At 47.4% G+C, this 23,637-nt stretch overlaps 1 protein-coding gene across 3 annotated transcripts; it reads left to right on the forward strand.

The window, feature by feature from the left end:
* Nucleotides 1–17,762: 17,762 nt before the first annotated feature.
* Nucleotides 17,763–22,650, forward strand: LOC125536150 (transcription factor MYB124-like). 3 transcript variants are annotated; one of them, XM_048699298.1, is made up of 13 exons: nucleotides 17,766–18,102; nucleotides 18,483–18,529; nucleotides 18,609–18,665; nucleotides 18,777–18,849; nucleotides 19,423–19,478; nucleotides 19,781–19,960; nucleotides 20,041–20,234; nucleotides 20,322–20,461; nucleotides 20,544–20,686; nucleotides 20,768–20,895; nucleotides 20,981–21,139; nucleotides 21,218–22,032; nucleotides 22,146–22,650. In XM_048699298.1, exons 1-13 carry the CDS (start codon nucleotides 18,004–18,006, stop codon nucleotides 22,248–22,250), a joined length of 2,196 nt encoding a protein of 731 aa, XP_048555255.1. In that variant the 5' UTR covers nucleotides 17,766–18,003; the 3' UTR covers nucleotides 22,251–22,650. The 3 variants fall into 3 exon arrangements, with proteins under 3 accessions (XP_048555253.1, XP_048555252.1, XP_048555255.1); XM_048699296.1 differs by having other exon boundaries at nucleotides 17,763–18,102; nucleotides 20,987–22,032; XM_048699295.1 differs by having other exon boundaries at nucleotides 17,764–18,102; nucleotides 20,981–22,032.
* Nucleotides 22,651–23,637: the final 987 nt, after the last annotated feature.

Consider the following 23,637-nt stretch of genomic DNA (forward strand, 5'->3'; position numbering starts at 1 on the left):
CCAGTTTGAAAAGAAGGGCCGATTTTTTGTCCCTGTGAAGCGCTCTAACGCAGCCCTGTACATACTGATAGCTATCATGGATGCACTTGCCCTTTTGGAAAGCAGTTTGCGCCGGGAAGATGAGGTCCTTGAGTTTTGGGGCCAGCCGCATAGAGAGAACCTTAGCTATCAGTTTCGACATGGAGTGTATGAGGCTGATAGGCCTAAAGTGGCACATCTCTGTTGCTCCATCTTTTTTCGGCAGCAGTGCTATGAACGCGTTGTTTAGATCATCAAAGTTTGCTCTGCTAGGTCATAGAATTTTTGAAAAACTGCCATAATGTCGTGCTTGATGATGTTCCAACAAGCCGTGAAAAAACGACCGGTGAAGCCGTCCGGTCCAGGCGCTTTTTCAGCTGCTGAGGCCTGAATTGCCGCCCACACTTCATGCTCGGTGAAAGGTAGATCGAGCCCCGTCATGTCGACTACCGGCAGGTGCAGTTCGTCCCAATTTAGAGTGCAGTTGCGCTGCCGGCTCCTTCCCAAAGCCTCTATAAAGTGGTCGCGCGCGGCTGATGCCTTCTCCTGGTGTTCAGTGATGTCTGCGATGCCCACCCTGATCGAATGAATGTAGTTCTTCCTCCTTCTTGCTCTGATTTTTGCATGGAAAAATTTTGAGTTTGCGTCGCCAGCTTTGAGCCACATGATCCTGGATGCCTGTCGTTTTCTGGCTCTCTCAATGGCGGCCAATCCAATCACCTTGAGTTTAAGCTGCTTGCGCAGCTGGCGCTCCTGCTCCGTCAGGTGCCTGGCCTCCTGCGCCAAGTCCAACTGCAATATCACCGTGTTTGCAATGTGGAACTGCATCTTGGCGCCTCCAAAGAGCGATCTACTCCAGATTTCTAGGTTAGCCCCAGTCCTCTGTAGCTTCCTGCCGATGCGAATGAATGGGCAGTCGTGATTCACCGGTCGATCCCAGGCGTGCTGCATTGTCTCGTGGAAGTGCGGAAATTGCGGGCAAAAGCTTTCAAACCTGAACCTAGCTTTCCTAACTAGCGGCATACCATTGGCTAACAGGAGGGGGCAGTGATCGAAGAAGGACGTAGAGGCCGCCGTAAGCAACACGTCGGGGAACATGTCTTCCCATGCTAAGTTGAAAAAAACCTTGTCAATGTTGCATAAAGTAGGTGCTTCTCGCTCATTACTCCAGGTGAATCGCCTGTTTCTGCACTTGACTTCTCTGACCCCTGCGTAGTCGATCGCTCGGCGAAAGCGGCCCATCATCCTTCTGTTGATCAGGCCGTTGCTTTTGTCTCTGGCTTGGTAAATCATGTTGAAGTCGCCATTAAGCATCCACGGATCCGATGGGGGAGGGGCCGCGCTGGCAAGTTCAGAAAGGACGTTTTCTTTCTATTCATCCGCTGTCGGCCCGTAGACGGTTGTCATCCAAAAGAAATCGCTGCTGCCGACGAATTGGACCCTAACCGTGATGGAGAAACTAGCGATCATGTGCGATACTATGTCGACTACTTGCTTATCCCAGAAAATGGCTGCACCGTCTCTAGTGCCTGTTGCGGGTAAAACCACACAGCCCTGAAGCGAAGGACCCCCTACTTCTACTACTACTTGTGTGGACCAGGATTCGATCTTTGTTTCCTGTAAATTTAGGATTGAGATTTTGTTGGCGTGAGCCACCTAATGTCGAGCATTGGTTGTCTTACTATCACGATAGAAGAAATATGCACATATGTGGATACTTGAAAGTTATGAAGTTAGAACAACCATCCATTTTTGTAAGAAACTGACCAAGAGTCAACCAATAATGAGCAGAAAAATTAGAACGTTATTATTTGCACAAATTCAATCAATCAAAGTTATCTATAGAGTCAAGATTGCCATGCATACGAGAAAGTATAAAATACATGAGGTACAGAAGGAGAAGAACCTCGACAACTTTTCCATATGATAAAATTAACAAACAAAGCAACGGAAACACAAACAATACTCTGAAAAGTTGGTGGGCAATTTGGAAACATATATGCTTTAAAAGAAGGTTCCTCGCAGGTTTGATGGCAGCTTATTTGTTCTCGTCAAAATAGCAAGACAGAAGAGCGTGATTAAAGCTTATTTGTTCCCATCTATCCAGTAGTAACTTCCAAGGAAAAATATGCGAACATATCCTTGATGTAAACAAATTAATTTCCATCGGTAGTCACATCACATCATAGGCGATTTTGAAGTAAAGGTTTACCTCATACGAAGAACTAGACCCTCTTTTTTCTTAATTGGTGGATGAATGGAATCATTTCTTCCAATCAACCTCTATGCTACAAAAATCAAGTAAAACCTAGTGCAAATTCATGCGTTGGAACTGATTTTGCCTCGTCAACAGGTGGGTTCATTGGACCGTCGGTGGGCACCAATACATTCAAATCGGAGACTCGCAATATTAAGCAGCAACAACTTCACTAATTCTTTCGACGCCTAAGCAAAAGAAATACATTTTGAGTAGGCAATAACTCTTATGATTGATTATATTGGACATGTAAGCTAAAAAGTTTTTGGGTCTCCTGAATCAGAGAGTATCATTTACTAGAAGCTATGAATCTCACTATCATGATGCAAGCTAAAACATTTTTAATATCCCAAATCCGAGACTCTCCATTATATGGTCTCTCAGTTACATGTTTGGTTTCCAATTGTAATTATGGTTTTCCAGGCCAGATAAAATATAAGTAAATGTACAAAATAATTGTCCAACTAATAAAGACACAATCATGGCACCCTTCGAATAGATAGGGATGATCCAATATAGGACCGATGACAACAATTGTCAGGGTAAATACATAGAAATAGTACTCCCTCCGATCCATATTAGTTGACTTGATTTAGTACAAAGTTCTAAATCAAGCCTAATGCACCAGGTCATCGTCCATTGCATATAGGCCCACAAGTGACCCTCGAAGGCCTGACGCACCAGGAGTCAACGGCCCTAGAGATCTTAGAATCTTAGAAGAAGCGAGCCCACATGTCGGTGTCAAAACCGGCAGATCTCGGGTAGGGGGTCCCGAACTGTGCGTCTAGGCCGGATGGTAACAGGAGTCAAGGGACACGAAGTTTTACCCAGGTTTGGGCCCTCTTGATGGAGGTAAAACCCTACGTCCTGCTTGATTAATATTGATGATATGGGCAGTACAAGAGTAGATCTACCACGAGATCAGAGAGGCTAAACCCTAGAAGCTAGCCTATGGTATGATTGTTGTTTTCTATGTTGTCCTACGGACTAAAACCCTCCGGTTTATATAGACACCGGAGAGGGTTAGGGTTACACAAAGTCGGTTACAATGGTAGGAGATCTGAATATCCGTATCGCCAAGCTTGCCTTCCACGCCAAGGAAAGTCCCTTCCGAACACGGGACAATCTTGTATCTTCATAGTCCAGGAGTCCGGCTGAAGGTATAGTCCGGCCATCCGGACACCCCCTAATCCAGGACTCCCTCAGTAGCCCCTGAACCAGGCTTCAATGACGACGAGTCCGACGCGCAGATTGTCTTCGGCATTGCAAGGCGGGTTCCTCCTCCAAGTACTTCATAGAAGATTTTGAACACAAAGATAGTGTCCGGCTATGCAAAGTAAGTTTCCACATATTGCCATAGAGAGAATAATATTTACACAAATCTAATCTGCTGATGTATGCCGTAGCGTGACACACCACGGCCAAGCCTTTATCCGATTCGTTTCATTATCCCACCTCAGTGTGTTATGCGAGGCGGTTTCCTTGGCACGTCTTTGTCAAAGCAGAGATCGTGTCCCCTTATTCCGGGATTCTCATCAATACGGGCATGGGTAACCCAACTGCTTCTAGGACTCCTAAATCATAGGCAAGTCCAAACGGACACGGAGAGGACGCTTGATGTTCACCCTCTTTATAAAGGGACAAGGCTTTTATTTTTCCCTCTCGTGCTCAATCAAATCCTTCCGCCGCCTCAAGCTCAAACGCCCAAAGCTCAGGTCAGGTGCTCCGAACCTTCAGTCATGTCCGGATCTAGGCTTCAAGGCCGATGGGTGCCTTCCTCCGTCACGGAAGAAGATATCAAAAAGTTGAGGGAGGCCAGATATCTGACCGCCGAGATTTTGCATCGGCTGCCTCACCGGGGGCAGGCCGTCCCCTCCCCCGAACCCAACGAGAGCGTCGTGTTTGTCTCCCACTTCCTCCGAGGTCTAGGCCTTGCTTTGGATCCTTTCGTCAGGGGCTTGATGTTTTACTACGGGCTAGATTTCCATGATCTGGCTCCGGACTCCTTTCTTCATATCACGACATTTATTGTCGTGTGCGAGGCCTTCCTCCAGGTTACCCCTCACTTTGGCCTATGGCTCAAGACCTTTGAAGTAAAGCCGAAGATGATCGAGGGGCAACATGCGGCGTGTGGAGGTGCCTCAATACGCAAGATGACGGGAGCTTCATGGCCCAAAGGTTCCATTCCAGAGGTGTCTGAATTGTGGCAACAGGAGTGGTTCTACATCACGGCCCCTAGAAGTGCCAAGTGGGCGGCCGCCCCTGTTTTCCGCCTGGGCCCTCCACCACAACTGATGTCATGGATTAGCAGAGGATTGAGCTGGGGTCCAGCCAAGGACGTACCTATACTACAAAGCCGCATTCAAGATCTCTTCAATGGAGATTTCAGTTTGGTTGCGGTAACACAAGTTATGCTGGTTCGTCAAGTCCAGCCTTGCAAACGTCAGCCCCTTCGCTTGTGGGAGTTCAATCCCGAGGGACCGCGTGCCATTCAAAATTTCCTCAGCCTGATGCATGAGGAGATGTACAAGTCATTCTTCAGACCTCGGATAGAGTGTCCGGAAATCACCGAGGACATGGGCCTGAGCAGTAACCGTGCCGCTGAACAGGTAAGAAATCTTCCGGCCGAACATATTATCTCTCATTTGTCACGAAGTTATTTCTGAGAGTTCGCTTTTTGATTAGGACTGGCTAGCAAAGGCGAAGTTGATTCGGTGTTCGGCCCCCCTCCCTGAGGGTTTGGAAAATCCGGTACTGGAAAAGATGCTCCAGATCGCACCTTGCCCGGAGCCCTTGAAGGAAGATACTGCGGAGGACAATAAGGGCGGACGCGGGCCCCCAACGCTGCCCATTCTAACCGAGGGAGCGGGCGTCTCCATGAAGGAAGACGACTGGAAGAGGAAAAGGACCGCGCCCGGGGATTCGGAAGCCGAAGCTTCCAAACGAGAGAAGAAGTCTCCCACCGAGGGTCCTACCTTGTGGGGTGTTGTTGCCGCACAAAGTTCGTGGGGGGATCAATTCTCCCACGAGTCATAAGTGACCCGAAATACTTTATCAGTACAGATATGCCATCTTTTTCTTCTGAGAAAATAACCACCGCATATATCTTTGCAGTTCGGGCCTTAGCCCCTCTCAAATGTGCTCGTCTTCGGGGATCTTCTTCCAGAGATGATGGAGAGCGAAATGCCTCCTCTGGACTCCTCCGCTCCGGAAGCGGGTGACCCTGAAGTGTCGTCGCGGAGGGCCTCTCCAAGTCCGGCGAGGCCAGAAGGTAATCCCGTCGACCCCCGAAGCTCCCAGTGTCCGGCTCCCGAAGAGAGCAGACAAAAGAGTCCGGCACCGTCTAGTGTGCGATCGGATGTTCTGAGGGAGTTGGTGGGGCGAGCGTCCATCTCAGATGAACACTGTATGCTGATGGATACGGTGGTGGAGAGAATCGCGTCCGCCGAAAGCGGATTGCATGAAGCTTTTATGAGTCTACTGACAGGCTTTGAGGTACGTAAAAATAATGTATGATAGTCCTGCACATGCTAGGTGTGCCCTGTGTAGATAGTAGCCGTTGAGACTCTGGTTGTCGTCGGAAACGATGACGAACAGAGGATCATATTCTCAGGTAATAATCGAACTGCCTTTATGTGCAGGTGATGGAAACTCCGGTGGCTGGCCGGACTAGCGAGTTTGCCCATTTAAAATGGCAGTTGGATGCGGCACACGCCGACATCGAGCTTGTTAACAAAAGGCTTGACGAGGCACAGGGTAAGCGTTATAATCTGGTAAACGCCACACAGGAAGAGCAGCATGATGCCAGTATCTTTAACATGTTGTGACTGCAGATGGAGCTGCCACTGTTGAAGCCTTGCGGGCAGAACTTGCCCGAGCCAAGGAACAAGCGAGGTTGGGTAATGAGGCTGCTTTGAAGACAGTCGAAGAGTTGCGAGCCGAGAAGGCCGCGCATGGCGAGAGCCGAGATAAGATGGCCAAAATGGCTATAGAATTAAAAGCCGCTGCCGACCGTTGCCGGGTTCACGAAAAGGAAAACCAGGCGAAGGCATCGGACCTTGAGAAGGCTGCGGCGACGAGAAAAGACCTCCGCTCTGCTATGAGGGCGAAGACGGAGGAGCTGCGGGAAGCCAGGGAAATTGTAGCTGGGAAATCCTTTATGTTGCGGAGGAAGTTCGGAGATCCACGGTATGCCCCTCTGGATCGGCTGTGGAGTTCGGAGGATGTGTATATGGATTTGGCAGCGAGCGCTGCCGATGCGGCCAAGTACTTCCGGGGTCAGACGGACCGTGAAGTAGACCAGCTGTTTTGGAGACAATTCCATTCTCCCGAGCGTCCGCTTTCATTGACTGATCAATTAGCCGAATGGGCCGAACTAAATAGGTTGTCCGGACTCTCCATGAGGTCTGTTGTGGATCAGCTATGGCCGGAAGGGTCAAAACCGAACAGCTATTTCAGCTTGGTGCAGCGATTCCTTGACGCGGTGCCGCGCATTGATGCGATGAAGAGGTCGGCGTGCATAGAGGGCGCACGGATGGCCTTTGCCCGTGTGAAAGCACACTGGGTGGAGATGGATGCTACCGCTGTTGCAGCGCAGGATTCGGCCATAGGTCGAAGGGCTGCTGAGCACTATTTTGAAGAAGTTCTTGAGGGTGCTCGTTTGATAGAGACCCAGTGCTCAAAAAATATTATGTTTGAGTGATATGTAATCTCATTGTAAGCAAAATGCTTTTATAAATTTTCATAAGGCTATTTTTATAATTTTGCCTGAAAGTAATATGATGCCTCCTGGGCGGCCGTTTATGTATACATGTGTATAACCTAAAAGATTGCAGTCGTCGGCTTCAACCCACACGCATATAATGCGGAGGTGTTCGCAGAAACACGCGTTCACACTTAAGCCAACGTCTTGGTCCTATTAAGGAGGTGATAGCGGAGCGAGCGAGGCAACCAGACTATAACGCTTTAACACTTTCACTTAGCCATAAGAGTTTGACAGTGGGGCTACTAGATAGCCCCTAGTGGCTCCGCACTCTCCCGATCCCGGGGTGCGTACATGCCTGGCCAGAAGACGGCCCATCGTTAAGGCGGAGGAATTCTTGTCGGGGAACGTAGCATAAATTCAAAATTTTCCTACGTGTCACCAAGATCAATCTATGGAGTCATCTAGCAACGAGGGAGGAGTGGATCTACATACCCTTGTAGATCGCGCGCGGAAGCGTTCAAGAGAACGGGGTTGATGGAGTCGTACTCGTTGTGATCCAAATCACCGATGATCCTAGCGCCGAACGGACGGCACCTCCGCGTTCAACACACGTACGGAGCAGCGACGTCTCCTCCTTCTTGATCCAGCAAGGGGGAGGAGAGGTTGACGGAGATCCAGCAGCACGACGGCGTGGTGGTGGAAGTAGCGGGATTCCAACAGGGCTTCGCCAAGCGCTGCGGGAGGAGGGAGATGTGCCATGGGAGGGAGAGGGAGGCGCCAGGGCTCAGGTTGGTGCTGCCCTCCCTTCCCCCCACTATATATAGGGCCAAGGGAGAGGGGGGGCGCAGCCTTGGCCCTTCCTCCAAGGAAGGGTGCGGCCAGGGAGGAGTCCCTCCTCCCCAAGGCACCTCGGAGATGCCTTCCCCCTTTAGGACTCTTCCTTTTCCTCTTCTCTTGGCGCATGTGCCTCTTGGGGCTGGTGCCCTTGGCCCATATAGGCCAAGGCGCACCCCCTACAGCCCATGTGGCCTCCCGGGGCAGGTGGCCCCACCCGGTGGACCCCCGGGACCCTTCCGGTGGTCCCGGTACAATACCGGTGACCCCGAAACTTGTCCCGATGGCCGAAATAGCACTTCTTATATATAATTATTTACCTCCGGACCATTCCGGAACTCCTCGTGACGTCCGGGATCTCATCCGGGACTCCGAACAACTTTCGGGTTACCGCATACTAATATCTCTATAACCCTAGCGTCACCGAACCTTAAGTGTGTAGACCCTACGGGTTCGGGAGACATGCAGACATGACCGAGATGACTCTCCGGTCAATAACCAACAGCGGGATCTGGATACCCATGTTGGCTCCCACATGTTCCACGATGATCTCATCGGATGAACCACGATGTCAAGGACTTAATCAATCCCGTATACAATTCCCTTTGTCTATCGGTACGATACTTGCCCGAGATTCGATCGTCGGTATCCCGATACCTTGTTCAATCTCGTTACCGGCAAGTCTCTTTACTTGTTCTGTAACACATCATCCCGTGATCAACTCCTTGATCACATTGTGCACATTATGATGATGTCCTACCGAGTGGGCCCAGAGATACCTCTCCGTTTACACGGAGTGACAAATCCCAGTCTCGATTCGTGCCAACCCAACAGACACTTTCGGAGATACCTGTAGTGTACCTTTATAGCCACCCAGTTATGTTGTGATGTTTGGCACACCCAAAGCACTCCTACGGTATCCGGGAGTTGCACAATCTCATGGTCTAAGGAAATGATACTTGACATTAGAAAAGCTTTAGCATACGAACTACACGATCTTGTGCTATGCTTAGGATTGGGTCTTGTCCATCACATCATTCTCCTAATGATGTGATCCCGTTATCAATGACATCCAATGTCCATGGTCAGGAAACCGTAACCATCTATTGATCAACGAGCTAGTCAACTAGAGGCTTACTAGGGACATGGTGTTGTCTATGTATCCACACATGTATTTGAGTTTCCTATCAATACAATTCTAGCATGGATAATAAACGATTATCATGAACAAGGAAATCTAATAATAACTAATTTACTATTGCCTCTAGGGCATATTTCCAACAATTCTAACATTCCCATAGGTCATCGAGTGGTTGACCAGTCTCACGCTATATCATGACGTCAATTTTCGGCTTTCTCTACTGAGGTCCTCATCCGGATGAACCAGGGCACAATCGCAGTAGTTCTCCTGGTGCTACCTTAGCCGGTAAAGCGGAACGTAAGGCACCAAAACACAGGAGCTGGGCAAACCCAACATTTGACCAAAGACAATGATTCGGAGCTGATGCATATAGGGCCAAACTCGCGACGCCGAACACTCCCTAAGGTATTCAGTCTTTGTGGTATAAACCGGGCCTAAATAATGGCCTTTGTAAGAAGCCCCTTGTGTCTAGGTATGTGCATTGTTCTGGCGTGGCCACATGCCAAGACGTCAGCATCCTTCTCAACGGTGGATATGTATCAACAAGAGACAGTAAAAAAGGTTTACGCAGGGTCTTAATATAAAAAGAATCCTTGGAGCGGGTCCCTACTGCATGTCTGCGCCTGTGTCTTTGTTGTGCCGTATCCTGGACGGGTGTAGCACAATGATCGTCTGTAAAAGAGAGGAATTTAGGTGAAAAAGGTTGTCATGCAAAAAGATAGCTTGTTAAAGAAACCATGCATAATTCAAGATGAGGAGAAATTGCCACATGTCTGCGTGCGTTGAGCCCCTTGTATTGACGAGTAGGGGTGTGACCATTTATTCGGTATAAGTAGCGGCGCCGGACTCGATTATTTGTGTCTGAGGTCTTGACGACCTATTGGATGCTTTCGCTTGTCCGGGCGCTTTTAGTGTGCGACTGCCAAGGCCGCCTCACTCTCTTCGGCATGCAGAGATCGCTTGATATTTCCGTGCACTGTAATGATGCCACGTGGACCGGGCATCTTGAGTGTGAGGGAGGCGTAGTGTCGTATTGCATTAAAGCGAGCAAAAGCTTCGCGTCCGAGCAGTGCTTGATAGCCACTTTGAAACGGAGCGATGTGGAAAGTTAAATTCTCGTGACGGAAGTTATCGGGGGAGCCGAATATAACTTGTAGTAGGAGGGAGCCCGTACAACGAGCCCCTGGGCCTGGCGTTACTCCTTTAAAGGTAGTATTGCTATGGCGAATTTGTGTTGGGTCTAACCCCATCCCGCGGATTGTATCCTGATATATTAGGTTTAGGCTACTGCCGCCGTCCATCAAGACTCGTGTGAAGTGATATCCACCAATTACTGGGTCTAGTACCAGGGCAGCCCACCCTGCGTGTCGGATACTTGCAGAGTAATCGTGATGGTCGAAAGTGATCGGTTGAGACGACCAGTGGCAGGACTTCGCGGTGACAGGCACTTGGGTATGTTTTCCTCGGAGTGCCGCGTTGTTTTTTCCCTTGATTACGTGTAGCACGTTTACTGTTTTGACTTCTGGTGGAAATTTCTTTTGTTCCTCCGTGTCTTGCTTGGGAGGCTCGTCCTCGTCTTCACTTGGCGTATCCTCCCCCTTGTGTACGGCGTTGAGCTTGCCGGACTGCTTGAAGACCCAACATTCTCTGTGGGTATGATTAGCAGGTTTACCAGGGGTACTATGGATCTGACATACTTGGTCCAGAATTTTGTTGAGGTTGGACAGTTCATCCCTGGTGCCTTTAGGGGGCGGCTTTTGACATGGCCGAGAGCTTTTGAATCCGGCATTTACTGTCGTGCCCTTCGTGCTATCTTCTTTATTCCGACGTTTGTTATTGTTGTTGCGCCGTGATTTCCCGTTTCCATCTCTAACTTCAGATGTACTGGGGTCGCTGGTGCTGCATCTGGCGAGCCAGCTGTCCTCACCCGCGCAAAAGCGGGTCATGAGGTTTGTTAGTGCGGCCATCGTTCTCGGCTTATTTTGGCCGAGGTGTCTGGCGAGCCATTCGTCACGGACGCTATGCTTGAAAGCCGCTAAGGCTTCGGCGTCCGGATAGTCGACAATCTGGTTCTTTTTAGTAAGAAACATGTTCCAAAGCTTTCGGGCTGACTCTCCGGCTGTTGAGTTATATGACTCAAATCGTCCGCATCCGGAGGTCGAACATAAGTCCCTTGCAAATTTGCTCGAAGGGCGTCTTCGAGCTCTTCCCAACTTCCAATGGAGCTTTTGGGGAGGCCTTTGAGCCAGTGACGAGCTGGCCCTTTGAGCTTGAGGGGTAAGTATTTTATGGCGTGGAGATCATCTCCTCGAGCCATATGGATGTGAAGGATATAGTCCTCAATCCAAACCCCAGGGTATGTTGTTCCATCGTATGCCTCTATATTTACGGGCTTGAATCCCTCTGGAAATTCATGGTCCAGCACCTCATCGGTGAAACATAGGGGGTGTGCGGCACCCCTGTAGCTGGGTGTACCGCGTTGTTCGGATGTTTGTTGTGTTGCATTGTATGCTGGGGCGCGCTTGCGTGGTCCATAGATGGATCTTGTTGCGCCGTCCTTTGGGTGCGAACCCTCGCCTGGGTCGCGTGTTGTATTGTGAGTAGCGTTGTATGCCGCTTTGTGTTGGTAGAGGGGTCGTCTATCCGACCAGGTGGCTGCTTTGATTGGTTGTGGGGGGGTCTGAGGCTTCCTCATCGAATTCGGGTAGCAGCTTCCACTTTGGGTAGCTCTTGGAGGAGCGATTGTCGCCGTACCTTGCTGCAGTGTTGAGTATTTTGCTCCATCTTAATTGGAGTGTGCCTTGCGCGGCTTTGAGCCTTCGCTTCTGCTTTTTAAGGCTCCTCGCGGTGGCAACAAGCCTTTTGCGGGCGTTCTGCTGCTCCGGGTGCCTGTCCGGCGTTATGTCGTCCGGACCATTATCCTTGATAGGATTTGTTTGTTCGGTTTGATTATTCGGATTGCCGTTGTCCGGCAGCCGTTCGCCCTGCTCCAGCGCTGGGTCTGTGTGATCGCTATTTCTGTCGAGACGGGATTTGGGGCGGCGCTTGTGTCGCCGTTTTGATTGCTTTTCGAGGGAACAAGCCTTCGGTGCGCCCTTCCGCTCCTCGTCGTCATCCTTTGGTGCGCCCACCATGTATACGTCGTATGACGAGGTGGCGTTCCAGGGCTTAGTAGGCGCTGGTTCTTCATCGTCTCCTTCATCGGCGTCCATACCGTCGATGTCGTCGGAGTCGAGGTCGGGCATGTCGGTTAAATCGTCGACAGTGGCTACAAAGTGGGTGGTGGGTGGATTTTGAATTTCTTCATCGTTCGAACCCCAACCTTGCTGACCGTAGTCCGGCCAGGGCTCTCCTGATAAAGAGAGAGATTCCAGTGTCTTCAGAATATCACCGAAAGGCGAGTGCTGAAAGATGTCCGCGGCCGTGAACTCCATAATCGGCGCCCAATCGGATTCGATCGACGGGGGCGCGGAGGGTTCGGAGTCCGGAGAGGAGTCCGGCTCCTTGGAATCATGAGTCTCGCGGAGTGCGAGGCTGGTGTTCGGCTCAATCGCCGTTGGGATCGCAGCCCCCGAGGTGGCGTCCAACCGCCCATCCTCGATCGGCGCAGTTGGCTCCGAATTAAGGGTCGAAGCTGATGGGGTTGCGGCCTCCAGGGCACTGTTCGGCGGCAGAGCTAGATCATGCTCGTCGGGACAGTGTGGCGCGCTCGGTAGTGGCTCGAATCCGTCGAAGATCAAGTCCCCGCGGATGTCAGCCGTGTAGTTTAAACTTCCGAATCTGACCTGACGGCCAGGGGCGTAGCTTTCGATCTGCTCCAGATGGCCAAGTGAATTGGCCCGCAGTGCGAAGCCGCCGAAGACGAAGATCTATCCGGGGAGGAAGGTCTCACCCTGGACTGCATCGCTATCGATGATCGTAGGAGCCATCGAGCCTGACGGCGACGACCCAGAGGAACTCTCAATGAAAGCACCAATGTCGGTGTCAAAACCGGCGGATCTCGGGTAGGGGGTCCCGAACTGTGCGTTTAGGCCGGATGGTAACAGGAGGCAAGGGACACGAAGTTTTACCCGGGTTCGGGCCCTCTCGATGGAGGTAAAACCCTACGTCCTGCTTGATTAATATTGATGATATGGGTAATACAAGAGTAGATCTACCAAGAGATCAGAGAGGCTAAACCCTAGAAGCTAGCCTATGGTATGATTGTTGTTGTCTATGTTGTCCTTCGGACTAAAACCCTCTGGTTTATATAGACACCGGAGAGGGTTAGGGTTACACAAAGTCGGTTACAATGGTAGGAGATCTGAATATCCGTATCGCCAAGCTTGCCTTCCACGCCAAGGAAAGTCCCTTTCGGACACGGGACAATCTTGTATCTTTATAGTCCAGGAGTCCGGCTGAAGGTATAGTCCGGCCATCCGGACACCCCCTAATCCAGGACTTCCTCACCACACAACCAAGATCTAGATGTATTCAACCAGTGTTGGCCGACGGTATCAGAAATTCGTCAGCATGACAATGGCAAGCAAAACCCAAAGCACTGGAAAATGGATGAAGATACGCGATCACATGGAGGTGATGGTGAAGGGTAATGATCCACGGCCGACCGCTTGATCGTCTCGTTGGTTAATCTTATGGCTGACATGAAGAAGAAAGAAAGAACTACGATAGGGAACCTTCAGGATTAATAAAGTGGTGTTGATGGAGAACCTTTTGCAGAGAAATAATCTATTGGTGGGAGGGAAAAAATGATGTCAGCAAATGACACGACATCACCAAAACATAGGGAAAATTTAAATTCTATAGTGGGAGGCACATATTTAGAATTTATAAGATGCAGAAATGTAGTTTGGTGCTCGAGCTCCATGGAGCTCATTTAAAAAAAATCAAAGAAAATGTTCCAATGTTTCACAAAAAAATCACTCTAGAAGATGGCTTTCTCCATGATATGTGATCTAAGGATTACGATGGTTGCTGATTTGTGAAACAAATTGCTACCTGCTTTGTGCGATGCCAGCCAGCTTTCTCGCGCAATTGCAATGCGCGCATGTAAAAATCTGCTAGTGACAGTGATGTATACCAGCAAACAGTGGTCGCACGAACTCAAGAAATATCCGTCAATTAGCCGTTGTATCACCTTTTGAAATCGCTCACTAGGAATTATAAAACAAATGGCTAGGCGGTCACGATCACACCACACCGCGGACAAACAAGACTTTCACGATCAGCATAGCTAGGTTGGTCGCCGAACCCCTGACCTTAGTGCTCGTTCAAATCCTACCGGTTACGTACTCCCGCTGCTTATTTTTCACGAGCACCGCTCGCCTTGCGTATCCATTCAAATTCTCGAGCTCTTCTTCCTTTTGGAAGCGGCCGGCGGGGACGGCTGTTGTGTTGCGCGGCGTCGTCCAAGCGTCAATTTATGCCAACCTTTGAATTAACTTTCACGAACTCCTCTTTCCGTTGGGCAACGACTGGAGTACTCAACGTACGAACAACCATATCTGCCGTATAGTACGTTCGATCGGGTGACATGCACCGTAGATGTATGCATGCAACATGCATGCTTCATTTTTGGAATAGTGTCAGTCAACATGGTTACTGTATTTACCCGCAAATAAAAACATGGTTGGTGTATTGATTAGGATCGCACGTGTCCCGGTTAACCCTAAATTAACATGGATTCGTGTCGAGGCTAGGTTAGCTAAATTAAATGCAGTGCTCCAACAGCCCAAATTAAATGCAGTATCCCAGTTCAAATTCAGCTAGCTAGCGGTAGGAGTAACCTTTTTTGGTGTGTGTGTGTGTGTGTGTGAATAGATGAAACGATTTCACAAGATTCCTGTGCTTCTCGCCACCTTCCACGCACAAAAAAGTTGTTTCTTCAAAACAAAGGCACACGAATCTTCTAGCAAAACGTAGCCGGAGCGTGGCACCATAAACAGAGTCACACGAACTCACCGCTAGCTGCCTCCTACATGCATGCATGGCACGAAGCACGTACGCATTATGACGCCAAGTCATGAACACAACTCACAAGAGGAAAAAGAAAAATAAATGGGAAAAATAATATAGAAGTAGTAGTACGTAAAAGCTTGGCATACTGTCTGAAACACATCGCGATACAGTTTGTGTATGGAATGGGAATGCTATGTCGTTTTGAGCGCAATGTCATCAACATATATGTGCATACTCCCGGCTAACCCTAAAGGAGTATCCTACGGGCAGTTTCTCCTTCGTGGATTTGTATCGTGTTACTGATCCACATTAGGCAGCATCATTCTCTTGATTTAGATGAAATTAGTTAGGTCAGTCATTTCTTCTTTTATCTTCTAGGCAAGATGCATTGGCTATGTCATTTGGATTTAATGTTTCATCAATTGTGTTTGTATTTGTGTAGTCATGAAGATGAAAACAATATATACATCTTTTAAATAATTATATGCACATTTGATCTTATTGGCAAAAAAACCAAATTTAAACTAATATAAAATGCAACCTTTTTGCATTGCTTCATTGATTGTGATATCTATCGAAAGCATTCAATATATCTACTATGTTATCTTTCTTTTTCTGGTCGTCGTCTCTTGCCCCATCACACCCTTAAGTTCAAATTCTGGCTCCGCCCCTGGACCCAAGTTGAAGCCAAACATGAAAACATTACATACACTTTCTAGTTGAAGAGTAGAAACAATGTGTTTTTGGAACAAAAAAAATGAGTTTACATTACATTATTTCTCCTTAATTATTTGTGGGAACTAAAGTGTTTCTTGTGAATGATATTCTTTTTGACATGGCATGCACAATTAAAGCCCCTGACACAATCCCGATAGATATTTGTGTTAGATAAGTAAGAACTCATTCAAACAAAAATTCCAACTTGATTTCCTAAAGGATTCTAAAACCCACACTTTAGAGTTAAAAGCAAAAGCCCAAATTATAGACTTTTATGTCAAAATCCAAAGCCGGATATTTTGGATAAAAGCAAAAAGTCCAAATTATACACTTTATAGACTTTTATGTCTAATTCAACTTGAAGGCAAATCTCATTAGTAGAAGATATTTTGGATAAAAAAGTTTTAAATGCCTAGATCACCACAACCTTTTGGTTTGGAAACATTTTTTCCAAGTGATAAGACACTAAGCTCCACTGCAAGTTTTGTTGGTCATCCAGAAAAAGGCCCTACGAATCGTGTCTAGCTCTTTCAGAACTTTTTTAGGAAGATGGAAAACAGACATGGAGTAGATTGATAGGGAGTCTAAGACAAAAGAAAAAAGAGTTAACCTAGTACCTTTGGTAAGTAAGACAACTACCCATTGCAACGGAAATTTGTAAAGGTTTGCACGACGGGGTGAAAGACCGAGGAGGGGAGATTAGTGTGAGAGGGCGGTAAACTAAGGTAGGTTTGAGGAAAGGAGGAAGTAGGGGAACCGATGGCGTCGACAGCGGAAGGGTCTGTATGAAGAGTTAACCTGAGGGCCAGCTCTTTTGGGGCTTATGGGTTAGTGCCACAATAAGCTACCCCTACCCAGCTTATTCTGGTAGGCCAACATAAAAATTTATTCTAGAAGCCTACTAAGTAGGTTACTTCTTGCTCTGAGTATGTAAGAGGCGACTAAGATTTGAAATAGGTTGGTTCTTGTCACGTTGTTGCAAAGAAGAAGGGCATGTTGGCTTCATGTAGAAGGCAAGGATGTTTTTTACCCGGTGGAGGTGTTATCTCAGGACGGTAGATCCCAACACATTTTTCTCCTTTCTGCCAAGTGCCGGTGGAGGTCTTATCTCGGGATGATAGATCCCAACACGTTTTTCTCCTCTCCGCCACGTGTTTCTCACCCCCTTCGCATTTTCCCTCTTGCATCACGACTTCTTCCCTTTCCTTTTCCCCTCGGCATAGTAAAAAGGAACGGGTGGATCACCCCCTGGCTCGCCCCTTCTCTCATGGTTATTGGGTTTAATTACTGCCTTGTTATCACATTAGTATCTCAATGGCACCTATCATCCTTATCACACCAGCACCGCTTGGTTATCATATTCATCATTTCGATGATACCCTTCTCTCATCGCCATACCGTTCAAAGTTCTTCAACTCTAACGCCCATTGGCACTACTCCATAATTTTGTGCTATTGGTGGCATCATCGGCCGAGCATTGTTAGACACAAGTCGAAGCGGATCAAACCATGACATGACCAAACATTTTATTTGACAACCGTGGTTAAAAGAAAACCAGTGGTCTTCAAATGAATACTTGAGCCTATACCTGGCCAAACCTCGGGCCGGGCCTAGCCAAGCCCGAGCCAAAAAACCTGGGCCCGAGCCCGGCCCGGCCCGGCCATCGGGCCTAGTTTTTGGGCCCAAGCCCGGCCTGAACATGCAAAAACCCGCTGGGCCTCGGGCCGAGCCCCTTCAGAAAACGGCAAAAATGACGGGCCCGGGCCCGACCCGGGCCCGGCCCGGCCAGGCCACCGGGCTTAAAATCTAGGCCCGAACCCGGCCCGGGAGCAGCGTCGGGCCGAGCCGGGTCGGGCTTTTTTGGGCCGGGCTGCCTATGGCCAGGTCTACTTGAGCCTACTCTACCAACAGCAATGCAGTGTGATAATAGTAACCTTGTTCCCACTACTACTGGACGATGAGATCTACTGTATTGGTTCTCTTGTACCCTTTGCAATCTCTGCACGTGGCTTTTGGGACAAAGTTTTTGGCACTCACACGCTGTCACGCAGTAGGGGTGTAGGGGGGTCGTCGTCTCTCTCCCAAACAACACTTCCCTTTCACGCCATGGCCCCCCATCTTTAAAGAAAACCTCCACTCCACTCCACTCCACTCCCGAGAGAGGAAATTCCCTCACCCTCTTCCTACTCTACTCACCCACACCACCGCCCACCCCACTCTTCTTCCGGTCTTCCTCGCTGTCTTCTTCCCCAGCCCTCCAGTTCGAAAATTCCCACCCTCGCGCCCAAACTCCAAACCCTAGCCGGTCCGGTCCGGCCCAGCCCCCCCTCCGCCCCGCCGGCCCCGCGCGCGGAACATGCGGGATCTGGGCCCATGGCGACCGGCCCCGATCTGACCTCCTCCTCCGCCGCCGACGCCGCCGCCTCGTCGGCGGCCAAGAAGGACCGCCACATCGTCAGTTGGAGCGCCCAGGTGCGCAACTGCTGTGCTCTTCTCTCCGTCTCGCGGTTGCGGAATTTCTTTTGCGTTTGTTTGCGCTTCCCCACTGGATTTTGGGATTTCTCTGGCTTGCCTCGGATTTGGGACTTTGCTTCTGTTCCCCTTTTTGATTTGGCGAAAAAAGAGAGAAGCGATTTTGGGCGTGTTTGGGCTATAATCCGCTGTTGTCACAGTTCTATTGTTGATTCTTGGACTTCATAGCCCAATTCCCCCTTTCCCCATGCTAACCGTGACAAATTGTTCCTTCCAACATGCCACTCCTTGGATTGCCTTCGAGTTTATCCTTGGAGTACCTCTGCGGTTCTACTCGATGGTTAAATTGCTCTCTGATGCTTCCAACTTCTTCCCTGTAGGAGGATGACGTGCTTCGCGCTCAGATTGCGCACCATGGAACTGACAAGTATGGACTACTCCTGTTTGTTACCTATCCTCACTTGCAGTAAGGCTTCTCAAATTAATCACGGCGTTTTCTTTTGCAGTTGGACAGTCATAGCCACACAATTCAAGGATAAGACTGCCAGGCAGTGCAGGAGGAGGTGTGTACCTCCCTCTTCCGACGGGGATCTCTTGTTGTAACATTTCTGGTGTTATAACATTTGTTCAGTTCTATTGTTTAAAGCATTTGTTCCGCTTGATTTTTGCTGCAGATGGTACAATTATTTGAATACAGAGTGCAAGAAAGGCGGGTGGTCTCGTGAAGAGGATATGCTTTTATGTGAGGTGAGAACTTGGTGTGTTTCTAGCATTTTAATTACTATAGGCGGCTAGGCGTAGGCAGTGAGTCTGCTTGAAATTAAGCACTGCTGCATCAGATAGTTAATTTTTAAGGGCCAAATTTCATCTCTGGGAGTATGACAGTATGCTTCGTGTCATGGTCCTCAACCTCATATGACATGAAGAAAGGGGTTGGAGATAGAAATCGAGTTCAGGACATTGGCTAGAAAGGAAAAATAGTTATCACCTTGTAGCTTAACTTGTGTGCAGATTGGATCCTATCCTTGATTGCGTTCCTTTGGGAAAATGATGGATTTGTTTTATGAACTGTAGGACGTATGATTGTTATGTTCTTTTGTAGATGAGTAACTGCGTGAAGGGACCATGCATTGCTTAACGTCTCATAATACCATTATCATTCCTTTGATTAGACTGCAATTTGTGTTATGATACATTTGCAATGTTGCAAAAAGAAATTAGAAACCACCTGATGTACATTGTGCTGGTGTCTTCATAACTATCAGTTATTGCCGTACAACTCCTGCAACACCAAATGATAATCTTGGACTTGTCATGCAGGCTCAAAAGCTTCTTGGTAACAAATGGACCGAAATAGCAAAGGTTGTCTCAGGCAGGTGAGTTTCTTGCATTTGGTTGCTGTTTGCTGTAAGGTGAAAAGGATATTAGATACTCCCTCTCTACCGGTTTATAAGGCCTGCGCGTATCACTAGATCATCCATTTTATCAATGAAATATGAGTTATATGCCACAAAGAGTATACCATTGAAGTCATATTCGATAGAAGTTTCTAACAGTATACCTTTTGTAATACGTTTGTCGAATTGGCGATCTAGGGATACACGCAGGCCTTACCGACCGGGAGGGAGTATGTGAAACAAGATATCTGACATGTGAATGTTTGGTTTGCCTACTACAGAACTGATAATGCAGTGAAGAATCGATTTTCTACGTTATGCAAAAGGCGGGCCAAGGATGATGAACTATTCGAGGAAAATGGCACAGTATGCTCCAATGCAAGTGCAAAGAGGGTACTGACACAGTCTGGTGGCGTCACATGTGCTGCACCTGGCTCCTCACCACCTATTAAGAACATGAGGTACACACAGTACCAGCAGAAGCTGTTGGTTAATTATGTGAATGAACTTACACACTTTAACTTGTTCTTTCTGCAACCAGCTCTTGCAAACCTGATTTCAAGGAGAACATAGCACCAAATATGAAGTCATTTGCACAGCAAAAGAGCATACAACAGGATTCTCGGCAACCCCTTGCTAGCATTTGTCCAGACAATCAGAGTGTGAATATTGTAAAAACCCAGAGTCTTGTCACTAAAACCTCAACAAAGCAATTACATGGCGAAGAACAGAGCTGTGAGCCTATTATCCCAGATTCTGAATGTTTAACTTGATTCATGTGTTGTGTCAATGTTTGAACCTGCTCCATGTGCATAATTTCAGGTGTGAAGCATGAGGGTAATTTTTTGAAAAGGAATGATCCAAAACTTGCTACTTTACTTCAGCAAGCTGACTTGCTTTCTTCCCTAGCAACAAAAGTAAATACTGAAAATACAAGCCAAAGCATGGATGAAGCCTGGCAGGTATGGCATCGCCAGTTTGATGGTCTGAAGTAGATTTGTAGTTTTACATTTTAAAATAACTGTTTTATGCTTGACCTTTCAGAAACTACAGCATCATTTGGTTAAGAAAGATGATAATGACATGTCAGAGAGCAGTATGTCTGGAACAGCTTCACTCCTAGACGATCTCGACGATTTAATTGTTGATCCCTATGAGAATGAAGAAGAAGATGAACAGAAGTCCAGGTATATAATGAATAATATCTCATCCTTTTGGTTACTATTCTATGGCCTCAGTTATTGATCCACCACCATTCTGATGAACAGAGAGCAGAACGGAGCAACATCACAAATGGCTCCTGATCAAATAATGGATAATTGCCCAGTAGATCAAATCGCAGAAGAAAGTAGCCTTTGTGGAAACACACTATCTAGTACTATGGAACCTTGCCCAGGTAACCTATGCTCTTAATCTGAATTTAGTTACATGCCTTTCCATCCACATCGAAGAAGATTAATTGAAATTTGAAGCTAAATCAGTTGCAGAAATTCTAGCTCATATAAACTTGGGTGAGGCTGCGGAAGATATGGGGCTTCATTTCATGGAATACAGTTCTCCTACTCGTGCAGCTCAAGCTCAGCAAGCTAAAGCAGATGCAGAAATACCAGCGTCTGTAGACTTGAGTGAGTCTGCCGAAGGTAGCTGGTCTCAGTTTTTGGAATACACATCTCCCGCTCATACAGTTTTGCATGCTAACAGTTCTCCTGCTCATACAGTTCAAGCTGAGCAGGCTAAAGCAGATGCAGAAATACCAGTGTCCGTAGACTTGAGTGAGGCTGCCGAAGGTAGCTGGTCTCAGTTTATGGAATACACGTCTCCTGCTCATACAGTTTTGCATGCTGAAGGAGATGCAGAAACACCAGCATCTGTAAAGTTGAGGGAGGCTGCTGAAGGTAGCCTGCCTCAGTGTATGGAACATATGTCTCCTGCTCATACACTTCTGCGAGCTAAAAGAGATTCTGAAATACCAGCATCCGCAAACTCGAATGAGGCTGCAGAAGGTAGCTGGTCTCAATTTATGGAATACATGTCTCCTGCTCATATAGTTTTACATGCTAAAGCAGATGCAGAAACACCAGCATCCGTAAATTTGGGTGAGGCTGCCGAAGGTAGCCTGCCTCAATGTATGGAACCCATGTCTCCTGCTCATACACTTCTGCGAGCTAAAACAGGTTATGAAATACCAGCATCAGCAAACTTGAGTGAGGCTGCCAAATATGACAGTCTTCAGTGTACAGAATGCACCTCTCCTGCTCGTGCAGATTTGCAAGCTAAAGCAGATGCAGAAATATCGGAGAATTTCAGTGAGGTTGCCCAACATAGCAGGCTTCAATGTGCTAAATTTACTTCCCTTGCTCACACTGCTAGCAAAGGTAAAGCAGTTGCGAAGAAAGGAACTTCAGAGAACTGCAGCGACGTTCCCGAAGATAGCAGCACCCAGCCATGCATGGAATTCACCTCTCCTGCTCACACAGTTCCAACTTTCCATCCATTCACAGATAACGTGCCAACTCCAAAAATTACTGCCAGTGTAAGCTTTTGACTTATGTAGCCCGTCATTGTTAGTCTTATTTCACACACAATAACATACCTGAATCAAACACTTGGTAGTTACACATGTATTGTATTTGTTGAACTTTTCAGGAGAGAAATTTTTTGCTGTCTGTGCTTGAGTTGGCCTCACCTGGATCGAAGCCAGAAACTTCTCAGCAGCCTTCTTGCAAAAGGGCTCTTCTTAATAGCCTTTGAAGGGTATATATATGTTCGATGCAAATACATTTTGCATTTTTCGGTTCTCACCGTATCCAGCTCCAAGCCCGCCATGCTCCTCAGCATGTATACCTTGGCTCCCCTAGATCTAATTTTAACTAGGGTAGTTCTCCCTACTCCTATTTGCATCAAAGTGTGCCTAGCTCGTGTCATAGTTCAGCTGTTTGTATGAGGTCTCAATAGCTTGGTTTGTTGTCGTTGGTTGTACATATCGCATTGGCGGTGTTGTAGTAGCATACAAAATTTGGAAAAAAGGGGGGTGATGTACCCTGAGAGTTACAGCTTGTATTCAAAATATAGAATAAGGTATTCTTTGTGTAATTAACCCTTTGTAACTTCTATCCGGGCGCGGAATATATTGGCTTGGTTTGTGGTGTGACGTGATGACATTCTTGTTGTTGGACATATGTGGTTGAATGAAACAATATATTTCTTCATCAGGTTGGATACTTGATAATACCATCAATGCCCAGTTTTTTGTCCATTTTACGTACTCGTCTTTGCATGAGTTGAAAGACTTGATGCTGTTATGAACTGTTGGCTATCTGTCCTGATTCTAGAAAGAGGAATTGGTCTTTCAGGGCCATTTGCAGTGCCTTGGATTTCACAGAAAACTTATAAGTGAAAATCCTCACTGTTTCGTAGGAGTGTTTAGTTTTTATAAACTGGAACTTGATGCTTTTTGGTATGACTGTGCAAGATTTCAAGAGGTTAATCCTGGTGGGGTGTGTGGTGTCACGTTAAAGTTTTTTTTAAACACCATACGTACGCAAACTCTTGTACACATGCACATATATCCACCCTTACGAAGGCACACTCATCGCCACACACGCTTTCATAGGAACACCTTCTCCTAGCGAACGTACATCATTGCTGAAATAAATTTAGAAAAATGCGACCACGAGTCTATAATTTGAACCCTAGTGGATTGGTTTCACCACAAGGAATCTAACTATATAAACTACACTCAATTCACATGTCATGTTAAAGTCATGAAGGTTAACACGAAGGATAGTGAGATCATGCTCAGGTCTTGTTAGCTAAGTCTTGCGTTTCAGTGCCGGCCTACTCCCTCCGTTCGGAATTACTTGTCGCAGAAATGGATGTATCTAGATGTATTTTAGTTCTAAATACATCCATATCCGAGTCAAGTAATTCCGAACGGAGGGAGTACATGTCCGGTGGAAGATTGTAGTATCTTTGTTGATTAATTAATACTCCCTGTAATCTGAATTAATTGATGCAACCTCTATATAATATAGCATTGAGATTTTTTTTTTTGCGGGTGAATATAGTATTGAGATTGTATAGAGGTTGCTCCAATTAATTTGGACCAAAGGAAGTATACAATTTCTTTTTAGAAGAG

Source organism: Triticum urartu, chromosome 2 (genome assembly GCF_003073215.2).
Source record: "Triticum urartu cultivar G1812 chromosome 2, Tu2.1, whole genome shotgun sequence".
Taxonomy (NCBI): Eukaryota; Viridiplantae; Streptophyta; class Magnoliopsida; order Poales; family Poaceae; genus Triticum; species Triticum urartu.

What these genes read in the sequence shown, in the direction of transcription:
- LOC125536150 (XM_048699295.1), top strand. Translation starts at nt 18,004, where the DNA reads ATGGCGACCGGCCCCGATCTGACCTCCTCCTCCGCCGCCGACGCCGCC. An exon ending in GCGCACCATGGAACTGACAA is followed by an intron (nt 18,530 to 18,608) that starts GTATGGACTACT and finishes TTTCTTTTGCAG; the next exon opens with TTGGACAGTCATAGCCACAC. An exon ending in TACTATGGAACCTTGCCCAG is followed by an intron (nt 20,896 to 20,980) that starts GTAACCTATGCT and finishes AAGCTAAATCAG; the next exon opens with TTGCAGAAATTCTAGCTCAT.